Raw genomic sequence first — 14,741 nt, 5'->3', positions numbered from 1 at the left:
TATCTCAAAATCTCTCAGAAAATGCAGCCAAAAGAGTGTGTGTCATATGGACTTACTCACACACACACACACACACACACACACACACACACACCAGAAGAATGCATTTTCCAGTGGATGCAAATAAACCCGCAGATCAGCACGTCAGTATGCTTTTAAACATAACTTCTGTTTAACTTAAAGTTTCCTTGAAGTCATTAGTCATGACGGAGGACAAAAAGCCATCAGCGGCTCTGAAAAGCCTGCCTGCACATCCTGCTCTTTATAAATCCACTCATTTATTGTGGGAGTAGTTATTAAGCCGGGCCCATTACAATAAGTCAGCTCTAATTTGTAAAAATAAACTCTTGCGAACTGGAACATTCCTACGTCTTTCTCTGTAAAGAATGGCGACTACTTACAGCTAACAACTTAATGGAACTCATTTACAAACATACAAATGTTATTCTTATCTGTGTGGGCGTGGCAGAGACGCCTTAAAAGCCCCACAGCCGTGTCTTTTAATCTTACAGCTAATAGGCAAATGTTCAATCCCGACAAATTAATGATGCTTTGATGGTTATTGCTCAAAGGTTCGGGACTTTGAAGGGTAAACAGCGGAATGTAACATTTTATTCCAGGATGCCGCGTCCCATTCCTCAATTCTGTCGCCCCCGGAGGTCATAAATAATCAATATCCAGCATGTCTGTGTCCTGTCATCCATCAGATAGCGGCGCTGTAGGTTTACAGAGCGTGACACGCCACCTCCTGCATGGAGGAGACAGCTGAGCATCAACTTCTGCTCCACACATATAATCTAAAAAGGAATTTCTGAACCGATTTTTTACCTTATAGAAGTTGTGGGTTAGTGGGGACAAAGGGAGGAGGACACATACATGCAGTATAATGCCTTTCCTCAGATTCTATACATGCAGAAACCTTCATACACAGCAGGAAAGGACAGTAATTGACAGGTTCGAATAGGAGCGTATAGTGAGAAAGAGAATTGTGAGAAGGAGTCGGCGTGTTGGACAGGATCCTCCTTTATTCACGTCCGTTTCCCTTTTTCAAAGCAGTAAACAGTTTTTAAGAATGTTTTATTTTCCTCGCCGGATAAAGGCTTGGACTTTCTGGCCACTTTGTGTTCCATTAACCAGAATAATGTGCAGAACCACAGTCCGCTGAAGTTTCCCACTGCGTGGCTTAAGACAGATAGAGGGAACAAAAAAGCCATTAAAGTTCATCCTTCTATCTTTGTTATTTCTGCAAATCCTGCACAAAATATACATTATTACCTCATCATATAACTGATTATGATTTATATTGTGTCAAAGACAGCTCCATACCTTGACTCAGCATTAGTCAAGGTGAGATCTAATGGTCCTTGCTCCCCCCTAGAGGCTGCTAGAGGAATCGTTGGCATCTCTTCTCTTACATTAGCATAAACCAAAATATTACATGTGTAAAAACAATAGTGGCCGAGGCTCATATTGGGTCAGAGCCAACCATCTAAATCCCCCCTTAACTCTGGGATTAGAGCATATTTCAGCTATCATACACACACACACACACACACACACACACACACAGATGGGATTTTCCTGCTGTGATTGGTGTTGTCTGTTTTCCCTGGCTGATAGATAATGGACGAGTCGGAAGCCTGCTCGCTGCCCGGAGGCCTGGCCAGTGTGAAGAGACAGTTTGAGAACCAGGAGTTCGCCTCTTCCTCCTCCCAGAGCAGCGTCACCCAGTTCCACTTCCAGCAGAGATCAGTCCAGGTATTGTAGACACACGCATGCACGCACGCACGCGCGCGCGCACACACACACACACACACACACACACACACACACACACACACACACACACACACACACACACACACACACACACACACACACACACACTTTCTGCCCACGAATCACACGTTTGCATTTCGTTTGAGGAAGCTTCAGAGGAGGAAGTGAGATATCGTCAGACGTTCCGCTCTCACTAGATAATGAGTTGTCAAAGAGAGTGAGGATGACGAGGGGGGGATTTCTCTCTTCCTCCTCTCCACAGGCAACGTGTGTGTGCCATAGAGAAATACAGTATGTGAGACGCCTCAGGGCTGATTTACATTCCCGCTGCTGCTGTTATTGTAAAAACGAAGTCGTTACCGACTCGAGACCGCCGCCGATGTCTTCCTCGCTCGGGGTCGAATCAAAGGGTGCGAGCGGATTGAACTTTTCTTCATCTATCTGGGCGCTGTCATGCTGCGCGTGAGGAAAATTCCAGAGCGATGTGTCGGACTATCACAAGGGGGAGGGCGGCGAAATCTCAGTGAAGTAAGGTCGATTCCAACCCCGACACGCATTTCCCTCCCTCCCCCTCTGTGCTCATTCAGCCAGGAAGCAGAGCGGTTTCATTGAGCGCACAGGCAGCTTGCTGAATACTAAATGTAACATGCAGGACAGGGAGAGGGACACATATGGGGCCTTCCTCTCATGCTCTCATGCTCTCATTCCTCTCATGCTGTTAAACTCCTTTTTCTGCTCCCAGGTGTCAAAGGCGAGCGACAAAAGTGTCTTCAGATGGACAGAGCTCTCCTGCCTGTGTAGCTTTCACAATGCAACCTCAAATGTCATCCACATTGCATGCATATCCCAGGAAAATGGCTTTTTCGTGACTCAACGCTTTGTATTTCCGCCGCCTTCAAAAACAAAGTTATTCTCTGGGAAGAAACTCTAATGGAAAAGCATTTGTCAGCGGTCACAGATGGATTTTATGAACTTCTCTCACAACATAAAAATGACTTACTCGCCCGCTGTTACTTACAGCTGGTGTCGTGAACGCACGCGCCCGTGTGTGTGTTTGCAGTGAGGGATTTACTGTCTTCACATTACCCCCCGTTTCTTTCACCATTCGCCAGGAGATGTCGAGCTCCTCGGAGGTGACGGTGAGAAGCAGTGCCAGAGAGGTCGTTCCAGCCACAACCACCTTTCACGATCACCAAGAGGTACTGCATGTTACCCTCGGCATATGTCATCAGCTGCTATGACTGAAAGCCTGACAGATTTTAGTGACTGAATCGGAGCCTGCACTTTTGGTGCAATTTACGTTCCCTTTTTTGAAAATTACCCCAATTTGAAGCTTTTTGCTCCCTGATAGAAGTCTTTCGCAATTTCACTGATGGTTTCCCCTCTTTTTCGCAGATAACACATGATGAAAGAGTCCACCATAACAACGTGGCTGCCAGTTGCGGAAACCATTACAATGAAACAGGTCGGAATGGTGTTATTCTGCTCTTGCATTTCAGGTTGTAAATTACACTTCTTCTTCACAACAGCTCTGCCAGTGTCCTGTACATTAATTATGCTTCCCCTCTTTTGGCGGAATTACGGGAAAAGCTGTGAAAATGAGTCGGTGTGAGGATGATATTCTTCTCAGTGCAGTGGTAGAAAATCTAATCAAGGGCAAAGTCGGGACGGTAAAATATTGGAAAGTGGAAATTGGACAATCACCGTTGCATGGTTTCAGAGAATGAAAACCACTCAGGTTTTTAATGAAATGATTTATTTCTCCTTGCAATCCCCCTGAGCTCCCGCACCGTGAACGACTTAATGAGGCAACCTTCTTCTCGTGTCTAATTCAGTTATGCTCGTCGGAGGAGAGGACCTGCCCAAGGTTTCCACTCAGGCTTTGAAGCAGCACTATGAGAAGACGATTGAAGAAGCAGCGCCAGCCAAGCAAATTAAGGTGATTATGTCGTCTGTTTGTCCAAATAATACTTTGGATCTTTCGATGAGGGTATCAGCGTGAAGATTCAAAAAAACACAATTTCACATGAAGCAGATTGGATTGGATAAAAGACTGTGTCATTACTCAGCCAGTGACTCTGAGTTTTTTATTCACCAAAGGAAAACCAGGCCTGAAATAGAATGTAAATGACTCTACACAGTTACTCTGATCCTCAATGAATATTTCATCCAACATAATAATGAGAAACATGCACTGCCCATAAGTCTCTGCCTGCTTCTTCTTTCTGCTACATTCAAAAGATGTGTTTCTATCTTTACTTTTGCTCAAAGCTTTGGGAAATGCTCAAAAATCCACAGATTCTGACTCAACCGCAAAAATCCTACAACTAATATAATCCGATCCAGGGTTTTTATTTGACATTCCTCACTTTTTATTCTTGATAATTCTGTACATTACCAGGATTTCTCACTATTACACAACTTTCACTGCTCTTTTCTCCTTAACCAAAACTTCCTGCAAACCACAGGTTGATGTGGATTACAGTCAGTTTCAGTGGACACCAGGTAACCAGTCCACCAGAGCTTCCGCGATGAGTAGCTATGACGTCTCCTCCACTGTCAAATCTGCCACTGCCTCTTCATCATTAGCCTCCGCCTCCTCAGTAGCTTATGAGACTACGGATCACTTCCCTCCCCCACCCATAGACCTCCTACAGGTATCACAGGAAGTCCCGGATTACGCCATCTACTCCCAGTCGAACGACGAGGCCTCCCAGAAGTACACAGCTCATAAGGAGCAACACTTCACACAGAAAAGCAAGGCTGAACTGAAGCGCCTCTACAAGCACATACACCCAGAGGTTCGCAAGAACCTGGAAGCAGACTACCTGAACGAACTCAGCGAGGCAGAAGTGGAAGAGCTGGATAGCGAGGAGGCTGTGGGAGATGTGCAGCAGGCGTGCTATCTGTTTGAAAATGAAGGCAGCCCTAGGTCCCTGAGCCCAGACAGAGAATATATAGAGTGGGACGAGATCCTTAAAGGAGAAGTTCAGTCCATGCGTTGGATGTTTGAAAACAAACCGCTTGATACTATCAAAGATGACACCCCGGATGAGAATGAGGTGAGGAACATTGCCCAGCAGGAAATTATTGCTGGCAAAGATGTCCGATTCACAGCTTGGATGTTTGAGACTCAGCCCATAGACGTTCTAGGGACAGAGGCACACGATCCCACTGATCAGTCTCAAACACAGGATGAGCTCGCCAGAGGAGATGTCCGCACTGCTACCTGGCTCTTTGAGACGCAGCCACTGGATTGTCTTAATAGAATTTATCAAGAAGACGAGCTAGAAGGGGATGTCGACGGTGAGAGAGACATCACCGGGGGAGATGTGAAAACTGCCAGGTATCTCTTTGAGACCCAACATCTGGATTCCCTTGGTAAAACGGAAACCATCGAAGAGAGCCACTTCCTGAGCCTGAAGTCTGAGCTGGAGGAGATCAAAGGGGAAGTGAAGACAACCACACGCAGGTTCGAGACGCAGCCCATGTGTGTCATCAGGGGCGATTCCGGGGAGATGCTGGAGATCACCACCATTCGCAGGGAGGAGACGGAGAAAGGAGATGTGAAAACGTCGCGGTGGATGTTTGAAACCCAGCCGATGGATATGATCAACAAAGACCCAGCCAAGGTGAAACTGATCTGCGGTATTTCCATGGAGGACAACGCTCAAGGTGGTGTAAACAAAGGGAGGTGGCTTTTTGAGACAAAAACACTGGACACCATTAAGGATGAGGAGTGGGAGAGTTCCATGAAGCAAAGGGAGGAAATAATTGGAGCTGATGTGAGGAAGCATTGCCTGGTGTTTGAGACTCAGCCTATGGACTCTCTGAAAGATAATGCCAATGCTCGCCCTTTGCACTCAGAGGAGATTGTGGGAGGCGATGTTAGGTCGGCAACATATCTATTTGAGACAGTGCCCATGGAAAATCTGAAGGAACTGAATGAAGTTGGCAAACTGCAGAAAACGTTTGCCTCTGAAGAAGAAAAGGGCGATGTGAGACACCAGAAGTGGGTGTTTGAGAGCCAGCCACTGGAAAACATAAGGGAAGAAAAGAAGTCCGTAACAAGAACTGTGAACATGGAAGCTCTCGATAAGGGAGATGTCACAAACTATAAAGAAAGATTTGAAAGTATGGATTTAAGTAAATGTGAGGGCGCACAGAAGATCCAAGTAGAGGGCGTAACCAGCGGCTCGGTCAAATCTAATAAAGTTTTGTTTGAGTCCACCCCGATGTACGCCATGCAAGACAGCTCTGGCCATTACCACGAGGTGAAGACCGTGAGGCGCGAGGAGATTGTGAAAGGAGATGTGCGGAGCTGCCGGTGGATGTTTGAGACACGCCCCATTGACGAGTTTGACGAGAGTATTAACAAGTTTCAGATCATAAAGGGCATATCGAAGCAGGAGATCGAGTCAGGAGACGTCAAAACAGCCAAATGGTTATTTGAAACTCAAGCGCTGGACACCATTAAGTTCTTCGACGAGGAGGAGGAGCACCAAACTAAGGAAGGCATTGAAATAGAGAAAGGAGACGTCAAAACTTGCAGGTGGCTTTTTGAGACCCAGCCGATGGACGTTTTGTATGAAAAGACAGAGAAGAGTGAAGTCGACGTGGAGGAAATGCAAAGAGGAGACGTGAAAACCTGCACGTGGCTCTTTGAGACCCAGACCCTGGATAATATACGAGACCACACAGAGTCGGAGTCTGAGACGATTCTGAAAACCTGCACTGTGAACCAAGATGACATACAAGGAAAAGATGTCCGCCTGGCCCGCTTCCTCTTCGAAACAGAGAATCTGGAGAACCTCACAGGTGAGGACGCCGGTTCTTTCAGGAGGGTTACAGAAATCAACATCCAATCAGGGGATGTCTCCAGGATGAAGTACATCTTTGAGAATCGCTCCTCCGACATCATGAGCTCCACCTCCGGGGAGACAATGCAGCGGTTGAAGACACAGCAGGTTGAGGATATTCAGAAGGGAAACGTGGTGAACTGCACCTGGAAGTTTGAGAATCAGGCGATCGACGCGATTTGCGAAGATTCCACAGACGCGCGGGAAGTCCGCACCGTGACAGACGTGCAGGGGGGCGACGTCGATCAAGGTCGCTTCATTTTTGAAACATACTCTCTGGATCGAATCAAACAGGAGTCCACAGAGACCGACATTTCAAAGCTGACTAGTGTCATCAGGGATGAAATGGAGAGGGGAGACGTGAAAAATTACACCATGATGTTTGAAAATCAGCCGCTGTACGCCATCCGAGATAAAGAGGGCCACTATCATGAAGTGACCACAGTTACAAAGGAGGAAATCATGAGAGGTGATGTGGTTGGGGCCCGGTGGCTATTTGAGACTAAGCCGCTGGATTCAATTAGAGATTCAGAAGAGGTCTATGTTATCAAAGCCGTGACTGAAGAGGGCATTAACAAAGGAGACGTTAGCTCTGCCAGATGGAGATTTGAAACACAACCTCTGGACGAAATCGCAGAAGATATCAAAGTAAAGGCTAAATCCATTGCAGATATCCAAGGTGGCGACGTCAAGACAAACAAGCAGAGGTTTGAGACAGACGAGACTCAGAAATACATCAGAACCGTCAGCATGAGCGAGATCCAGAAAGGAGACGTCCGATCAGCCACGTGGATGTTTGAGACGCGCACGATGGATGAAATCCACGGCGACGGCGCAGAATATGACCACATGAAGACGGTAACGAAAGAAGAGGTAATGAAGGGGGACGTCACACAGTCGGTGTGGCTCTTTGAGAAGCAGCCCCTCGACACTATCAAAGAGGTGGACGGCACTGAGCAGATCGCCACCAAGGAGGAAATCCCACAGGGCGATGTGAAGACAACGACGTGGCTATTCGAAACCACTCCTATCTACGAATTCAACGAGAGCAGCATGGAAAAAACGGAAATAACAGGAAAAAGCATAAAAGAGACTCTCCAGGAGCTTTACTGTCAGAAAATGGTGGACTCGCAAGGTATCCTCATTGAGGCGGATGAGATTGGCGACATTCGAATGGCCAAATACAAACTGATGAACCAGGAAGAGCCGCAAATCCAAAAAGAGGAAGTCATCAGAGGGGATCTCAACAACATTATGGTGAACCTTCTGAACCGCAGGGAGGCCACAGAGAGGGGCATAACTATCGATGAAGAGGAGAGGGGCAACATTAACACAACAGTGAAGCGGCTATTTAACCAGGAGAGTGGACTCGGTTTGGAGAAGGAGGAAATCGTCCGTGGTGACATTCAAGAGGCTATCAACAATCTCCTGAGGAGCGAGGGTTCCTCAAAGCGTGGCATTCTGATTCAAGAGGACGAGAAAGGAGATGTGAGAATGACTATTTACTCCCTCTTAAATAAAGGAGAGAGCGCCAGCGTGGAAAAGGAGGACATCATTCAAGGTAATGTCAGCAAAACACTACATCGCCTCCTGTCCAACCCCGACGGGGAGGACTCCAAGAGGATAAAAGTGGGAGACACAGAGAGAGGAAATGTCAGTTTTTATTCCACGTGCATCGAGTCTGGCGCCTTAGATTACCTGAAACAGCTGCAGTGCGAACCTGACGAGACGCTGGAAAAGGTCGAGAAAGAGCACATTATCGGCGCCGACGTCGAAGAGACCAAGCTCATACTGAGGAGAAATCAGCAACAGATTGGCCGCACAGTGGCAGAGGACGATATCCTCCCCGGTGACGTGCACGGCATTGTTGAAGTGTTTATGACGGAGCCGGCTGTATCATACAGCAACCTTGAGAAAGGGGACATTATAAAAGGTGACCTCAGAGGTGCTCTGGACTCACTGACCCAAGCTGTCAATCAGAGAGCAGTGATAGAGAAAGAGGAGGTGGTGAAAGGAAATTTAACCACTACTCTGAGGTCACTGGAGGAGGCTCAGCATCAAGCGAAGGAAATGGAAAAGCCAGAAATCGTCAGGGGAGACATCAGAGGTGCGCTGGAGTCGCTGGAGAAATCTGCAACTACAAAAGCTGAAACTACTGTTGAAGATTTAGTGGCAGGTGATATCAAAGGCACGCTGAAGTCTCTGGAGGTGGCGAGCCAAGCTGTAAAAGAGGTGGAAAGAGAGGAGATTGTCAAAGGAGACATTCACACGGCCATGCAGAGTTTACACGAGGCCTCGAGCGAGAAGAAGATTTACCAGTATCAAGTGAGCGAACAAGGGGATGTTAAAGCTACTATCCAGCTCTTGTTAGAACCAAACACTTCACCGGGATCAGGGCGGAGGGGGAGCATCGAGGGAGATGTGAAAACATCTATAAAATCCCTCTACGACGGACAGGAGGAAACACAAGTGGAAAAAGAGGAGGTAGTTAAAGGTGATGTTCAAGGGACTATAAAGTGTCTGATGCAAAGGAAACAGTATTCAAATACAAAACGCATGTATCCTCCCAAGAAAGCAAAAGCGCCACCAAAAAATCCATTAACCGCAAAGCAAGCCGAGCATGAAAGCGTACAAGGCGGCAAGAGTGAGAGTGGAGCAGTCAATCCAGCCCCCGCTGTTAAAAACCTCTCTCAGAGCAGTGAGTCACAGAAACATACACAGAGGCACGACGAAAGCAAATCCATGAAAACGAAGGTAATAACCCAAGAGGATCACTCTGTTACTGTGGCCAAAACAGACAACACCACCTCTCAGCACCTCAGCCTTAAAGAGCAGACCGTGAAACAGAAGGTGCTGCCCGCACAGAAAATAACAGCCCCCAAGCCCACTATGATACAAAAGAAGCAAATGACGAGCAGCGACCACACAGAGCCAAAATCCGCGGTAGATGTGAATGTGGTGAAAGAGGCGCAGAACACATCGCAGACGAGCGTTTCCACCAAGCAGACGAGCGAGACAAAGATCGTCAAACACGTGCAGACGACGGTGTCGGAGAGAAGCGTCACACACAAGCAGCAGGTCAGCACATCAGAGCAGGTGTCCCCCGTGCAAAAGCAGAACATCAAAACTGAGAGCAAGGCCGTCACAGCAAAACAGAGCGTCAAGAATATGAAGAGCGAGTGTCGCAACCTGGACATGAAAGGGAAAGGCCTGATCAAAAAGGGGAAGCCGGAGATTCATTTCCCCCCGCCTCCGCCTCTGACTTCCCCACCGCCGCCGTCAGAGTCTGAGCTCTCCCTTCCTCCGCCTCCGTCGCCGGTGCTCGAGACCCCGACGTCCAGCTCCCTGCTGATGAGGCAGGAAAATGACCTTCCTCCCCCGCCGCCTCCTATGGAATGTGCAGAATTTTTCCCTCCTCCACCACCTCCGACCCCGCCCCCTCTGGCCGGACTAGACTTCCTTCCGCCGCCACCCTCGCAGCAGGAGCTCGGTGCGATTCCTCACCCTCCCGCAGTCAAACACGGGAAACCAATCGGCAAGCCTTTATTCAAAGTGCCCAAACTTCCAGAAACACCCAAGCAGCCCATACATGTTAAACCAAAATGGCAGAAAAAACAGCCGGCGCCTCCACCGCCACCACCTGATGTCCCTCCTGTCAAAGAAACCACATCAGTAGAGAGCACAAAAGAAGCGACGGTGCAGGAAGTGAAAACGGAAATGACTAAACAGGTGGAGACAAGCACAAGGAGTCAATATGAAACAACAGCAGCAGCGACTACAACCAAGATACCCACTGGCTTTGTGAAAGCAACACAAAGCGAAACAACGCAGCCGCAGCCGCCAAAGAAAGTGTTCCCCCCTCCCCTCAAACTGCCCCCTCCGCCAGAAGCTGCCCCGGCGCCGAAGCCGCGACCCTACGCCCGCAAGTTTAAAACCCCTCTCATGCTCGCAGAGGAGAGATATCGCCTGCAAAGGATGGAGGAAGCAGAGAACAGTAAAGGAACCCCTCCCACGTCTCCACCAGCTCACTTTCAAGCAGCGACCCCTGAGCTCTCTGTGCCACAGAGCGTCGAGGAAGAAGTGGCCGAGGAGACAACAACAAAAGCGAAGCGTGAAGAAGTTAAGGCCGTCTGCAAAGAGGAATTCTTGGCACAAGACGTATCATCTAAGAAAAGCTCTTCCCACATCCCTTTGAGCAAGCCTTTGATGGCAATAAATAAGAAATCAGCCGCCGGCCTTTCAAATGTTTTCTCAGATAAAAAGCACATTGTCAGCGAGCACTCGTCTTCAGAGAGAACGCTCGCCTCGTCCGACGCCATTAAAAGATGCACGGCCACAAATCAGGCGCTTTCCTCATTTAATGCTCATCAGGAGGCCGGCGACATTACAGTCCAGCAATGTCCTAATGTGGCCTCTTCTTTAGTCACAGAGAAGCAGCAGTTTGTTCAGAAATCCAGCAGCAAGTCTGTCACCAGCACACAGAGCGTGGTGAAGGAAAGTGTTCATCTTCAAAGCCAGTCTGCAGTCACATTGAGAGCTGAAGATGCAAAGAATATTAATGTGGCGCTGACACAAGAGGGAAAGACGGCTCCTTCTCAGCCCACCAAGATTCCAAAGGTGACTCCGAGTTTCAAGGTGAAAACATTGAAGGTTCCGTTGGATAAGAAAGAGGAGAAATGTGACGTCACCGGGCAAAAAGAAACAATGAAGAGCGAGGTGAAGGGGAGCGTATCGGAGAGTAAGGAGACAAAGGTGATTCAGGAAAAAAACCAGGTGACGTCAGTGAGACACGAGAGCAAAACGGAGATTAAAGTGAAAAACCAGGCAAAAGAAGCGGAGGTGGAGGTTCAGGTGAAAAAGGGGAAACAGATGCAAAAGAATGACGACGAACTGAAGCTCTCTCCGTCCGTTACTGTTTTTGTATCGAAGGAGGCGAAGATGGCACCCTCGCCGACTCCTCAAGGACACGGTCACGTCTCGGCCACGCACGTCCAGCAGAGCGTGAAGGCCGAGCACAGCCAGAGACGGGAGGAGGTGGTGGTGACGGAGAGAGTGGTGCAGAAGCAAGAAGCTGTCCATACACAGAAACAACAAATCAAGATCTCCCAGCAGCAGCAGCAGCAGAGAGCGGAAGCTAAAACGCACGTGATTGGAGGAGGTTTTAAAGGCAATTTGACAGTGAAAGGCGCCGGGAAGACAGCCATTAAGGACGAGACTCAGCAGTCGGAAGACATTACGGATTCGGAAAAATGTGCCATCATGCAGATTCTGCTGGCTCAAATAAAAGACATCGAAGGCGCGCCGAGCAAATTAGAGTCAAACACTGTGAGGATGGTTATAAGCAAATTCCCAGACTGGATAATGGGCACGGAGGAGAAGAGCAACTTGAGTGAAATTGCTAGCCAGAAAAGTAAGAAGAAGTTAAAAGAGCTGACAAGCTACGTGAAAAATATGGTCCGAGCTAAACTCACTTTTTTGGAGGAAAGCATGATCACAGTGGAAAAGAGTGAGAAGCTGTCTCCGCCGCAGGTGGCTCCCAAACCTGACAGGAATGTTTGTGGTGGGATGACTGCTAAGATATCCAAAATCAGTATCGGCTCATCTAAAGTAGAGACGCAGAGGATCAAACTGCATCAGGACATGAGCGAGGTGGCAGATCACAGAGTGTCCTCCCCGCTGGCCAGCATTCGCACCCCGTCGCCCACTTTCATCAGCATCGAATCGGTGAGGAGGATGGACTCCCCGCTCAGGGCGACCCCATCTCCTCCGCCATACAAGTTAGTCGGGACGCCGCCGCCGCCTCCTCTGCGCAAGATGTACACGCCCACGTCTCATTTCAGCCGGGCCACGCCCTCTCCCACCATGAGCCGCTCTGAGAAAGTGATAAAACTGAGGGAAACCCCGACCAAACTCTCTGGCGCCATGACCCCCCCTCCTCCCGCGACAGAGTTGGAGATTTTTACCATCGAAAGCGAGCAGTCATCTCCATTTAGTGGCAGGGAGACTCACGAAGAGAGATATGATGAGGAGGTCATGGATGTGACGGAAATGGTCGACTCCATGTCCACTGTCAGGGACAAAAAGTCTTTCTTCGAGGAGGCCCAGAAAGCGGAGGTCAACAAGGTTTACACTCGGAGAGTTCCCATTGATATCCCTGAGCGCCTCGGGGCTGATGCTGAGGAAGTCCCCGAAGGCGTGAACATAGACCTTCTCAAAGAGGATCTCCCCAGGGTGGACCTGTCTAAGCTGGTCAATAGATTTGAGTCTCCACAACCTAGAGTTTTCACCAGGAAAGAGCCCATTATCATCACAGAGAGGCTGGGGAGTGACACAGAGGATGCAGAGACGGAGCCCAAAACACCCAAGACTGATGAAATCCCCATTTTGAACGTTAAAGCAATAAAAGATGTGTTTGAGACCGGAGAGCACGGTTCTCAGGCAGCCAAAGAGCTGCGAGAACAAATAGAAAGAAGAGAAGCAGAGCCGATCCTTGCTGAGCCGACGGCTAACTCTGAAACAACATCAGTCACAGAGCAATTCTGCAGCATCGACGACTTTGGAAACATGACAAGTAGTTCGACAGAGATGCATTCTGACAGCTCTGTGACCCGTGGCAGCCCACCGTCTTATGCCGATGTGGTAAAGGGAAGAGTTCCAACTGTAGATGTCCCCCCTGAGGCCTCCACAGAGGAGCTGCTGAGGAGCTTCCAGCAGTCCTGGGCCGAGAGCCAAGGAGTCTTCCAGAATCTGGGCTTCAGTGTCACTGAGCAAAGGACTTCACAGATCGTAACGCACCAGCAGCAGACTGTCGTGACGGGTAAACCAGGATGTGCAGCATGAGGATACTAAACAAACAGGAGTGATGGTGTGTTTAACAAAACTCGCAGAGTAAACATGCATTGTGCGGAAGGGAGAACATTAACATTTGACATTGTTTATATACTGCAGAATTCCCTTTGATGTGTGCTCGTTCATTTTTAAACATATTCCTTTAAAAAGCTGCTCCCCCTGTGTGCTGGCACCTGGTGATGATGGTAACACACTGCACACTAATACGTGTAGGGTGCAGTGCTTTGTGCTTTGAGTGTGTAACATTGAATTCAATGTCCTTCAGAGGAGAAGAGCTTCAAAAATGCCTTGAATAATGCTTCTAATTTTCCATCTGTGCATTACAGTCACCTTCAAGGATCCACAGCATTTGAAAATATTACTAAAATAAATTTGAACATATCCAACTGGGTTTGCTTCCAATTTGTGGAATGTTAATGCATCCCTGCGGACACAATTTAGGAATGTAGTCCTTGACGTCCTACTACTGACTCCTACTGGTCAGTCAGGGAACTGAGCAGAGGAGAGCAGTAGAGAATTGCTCATTCCAAATTGGGAAGAAAAGGACAGGAAACACTCACACACTAATGTGTTTTTAATAACAAATGCTTTAGCACGTGTACGTCAATGTCATTTTGTTTCTCAGCTCTTGAATTAAAGGTCTAAATTTTGACATCTTTGCAGAAAATTCGAGTTCCAGAGTCGGAGCTGTGCCGGGCGTGTCGGACGAGGGTTTACCCCATGGAGTCGCTGATCGCAGACAAACAAAACTTCCATAAAAGTTGCTTCCGCTGTGAACACTGCAGAGGCAAGCTAAGGTGAAGCTGTTTCATTCTGTCGCTCTCACTTTTTCATTGCTCGACTTGTGTTTTAACCTCGCCTCCTTTCTCTTTTGCAGTCTTGGTAACTACGCCTCTCTCCATGGACACATGTACTGCAAGCCACACTACAAGCAACTGTTTAAGGCCAAAGGAAATTACGACGAGGGATTCGGCCAGAAACCACATAAAGACCTATGGAATGCAAAGAACGCCCAAGATTCAGCTGAAAAGACAAGAGCAAGGTCGCCATCGCCTGAGAAGAAAGTAATGGATCCTAAACATCTCACTATCCAGGATAATGATGCAAAAAAAGCAATAGACGAAAACAGAAAGTCCACCAGTAAGATTTCCGTCGTGTGGCCCCCTCAAACAGATTCTCCCAAGAAATCGTTCAGTTTGGAGGAGGAAATCAAGTTGGTGAAGCCACCGTGGCCTCCAACGGAGAACTCAGAAC

General features: G+C 48.2%; 1 protein-coding gene across 1 annotated transcript in view; it reads left to right on the top strand.

Annotated features, from left to right (window-relative positions):
- Positions 1-14,501, top strand: part of xirp2a (xin actin binding repeat containing 2a) — a 32,153-nt gene extending 17,652 nt beyond the window's left edge. Inside the window, exons 4-10 of the mRNA XM_076148823.1 lie at positions 1,621-1,758; positions 2,892-2,978; positions 3,175-3,244; positions 3,615-3,718; positions 4,248-13,455; positions 14,151-14,284; positions 14,365-14,501. Of these exons, the coding sequence (XP_076004938.1) occupies positions 1,621-1,758; positions 2,892-2,978; positions 3,175-3,244; positions 3,615-3,718; positions 4,248-13,455; positions 14,151-14,245 (9,702 nt within the window). The 3' untranslated portion in view covers positions 14,246-14,284; positions 14,365-14,501. The remainder of the gene's footprint in view (positions 1-1,620; positions 1,759-2,891; positions 2,979-3,174; positions 3,245-3,614; positions 3,719-4,247; positions 13,456-14,150; positions 14,285-14,364) is intronic.
- The last annotated feature ends 240 nt before the right edge of the window (positions 14,502-14,741 follow it).

The sequence above is a fragment of the Genypterus blacodes genome, unplaced genomic scaffold (genome assembly GCF_046128005.1).
Source record: "Genypterus blacodes isolate CSIRO-AG114 ecotype Tasmania unplaced genomic scaffold, CSIRO-AGI_Gbla_v1 ptg000043l_1, whole genome shotgun sequence".
NCBI lineage: Eukaryota > Metazoa > Chordata > Actinopteri > Ophidiiformes > Ophidiidae > Genypterus > Genypterus blacodes.
Note: the sequence above shows the minus strand (reverse complement) of the source record. Positions and strands in the feature narration are given on the sequence as shown.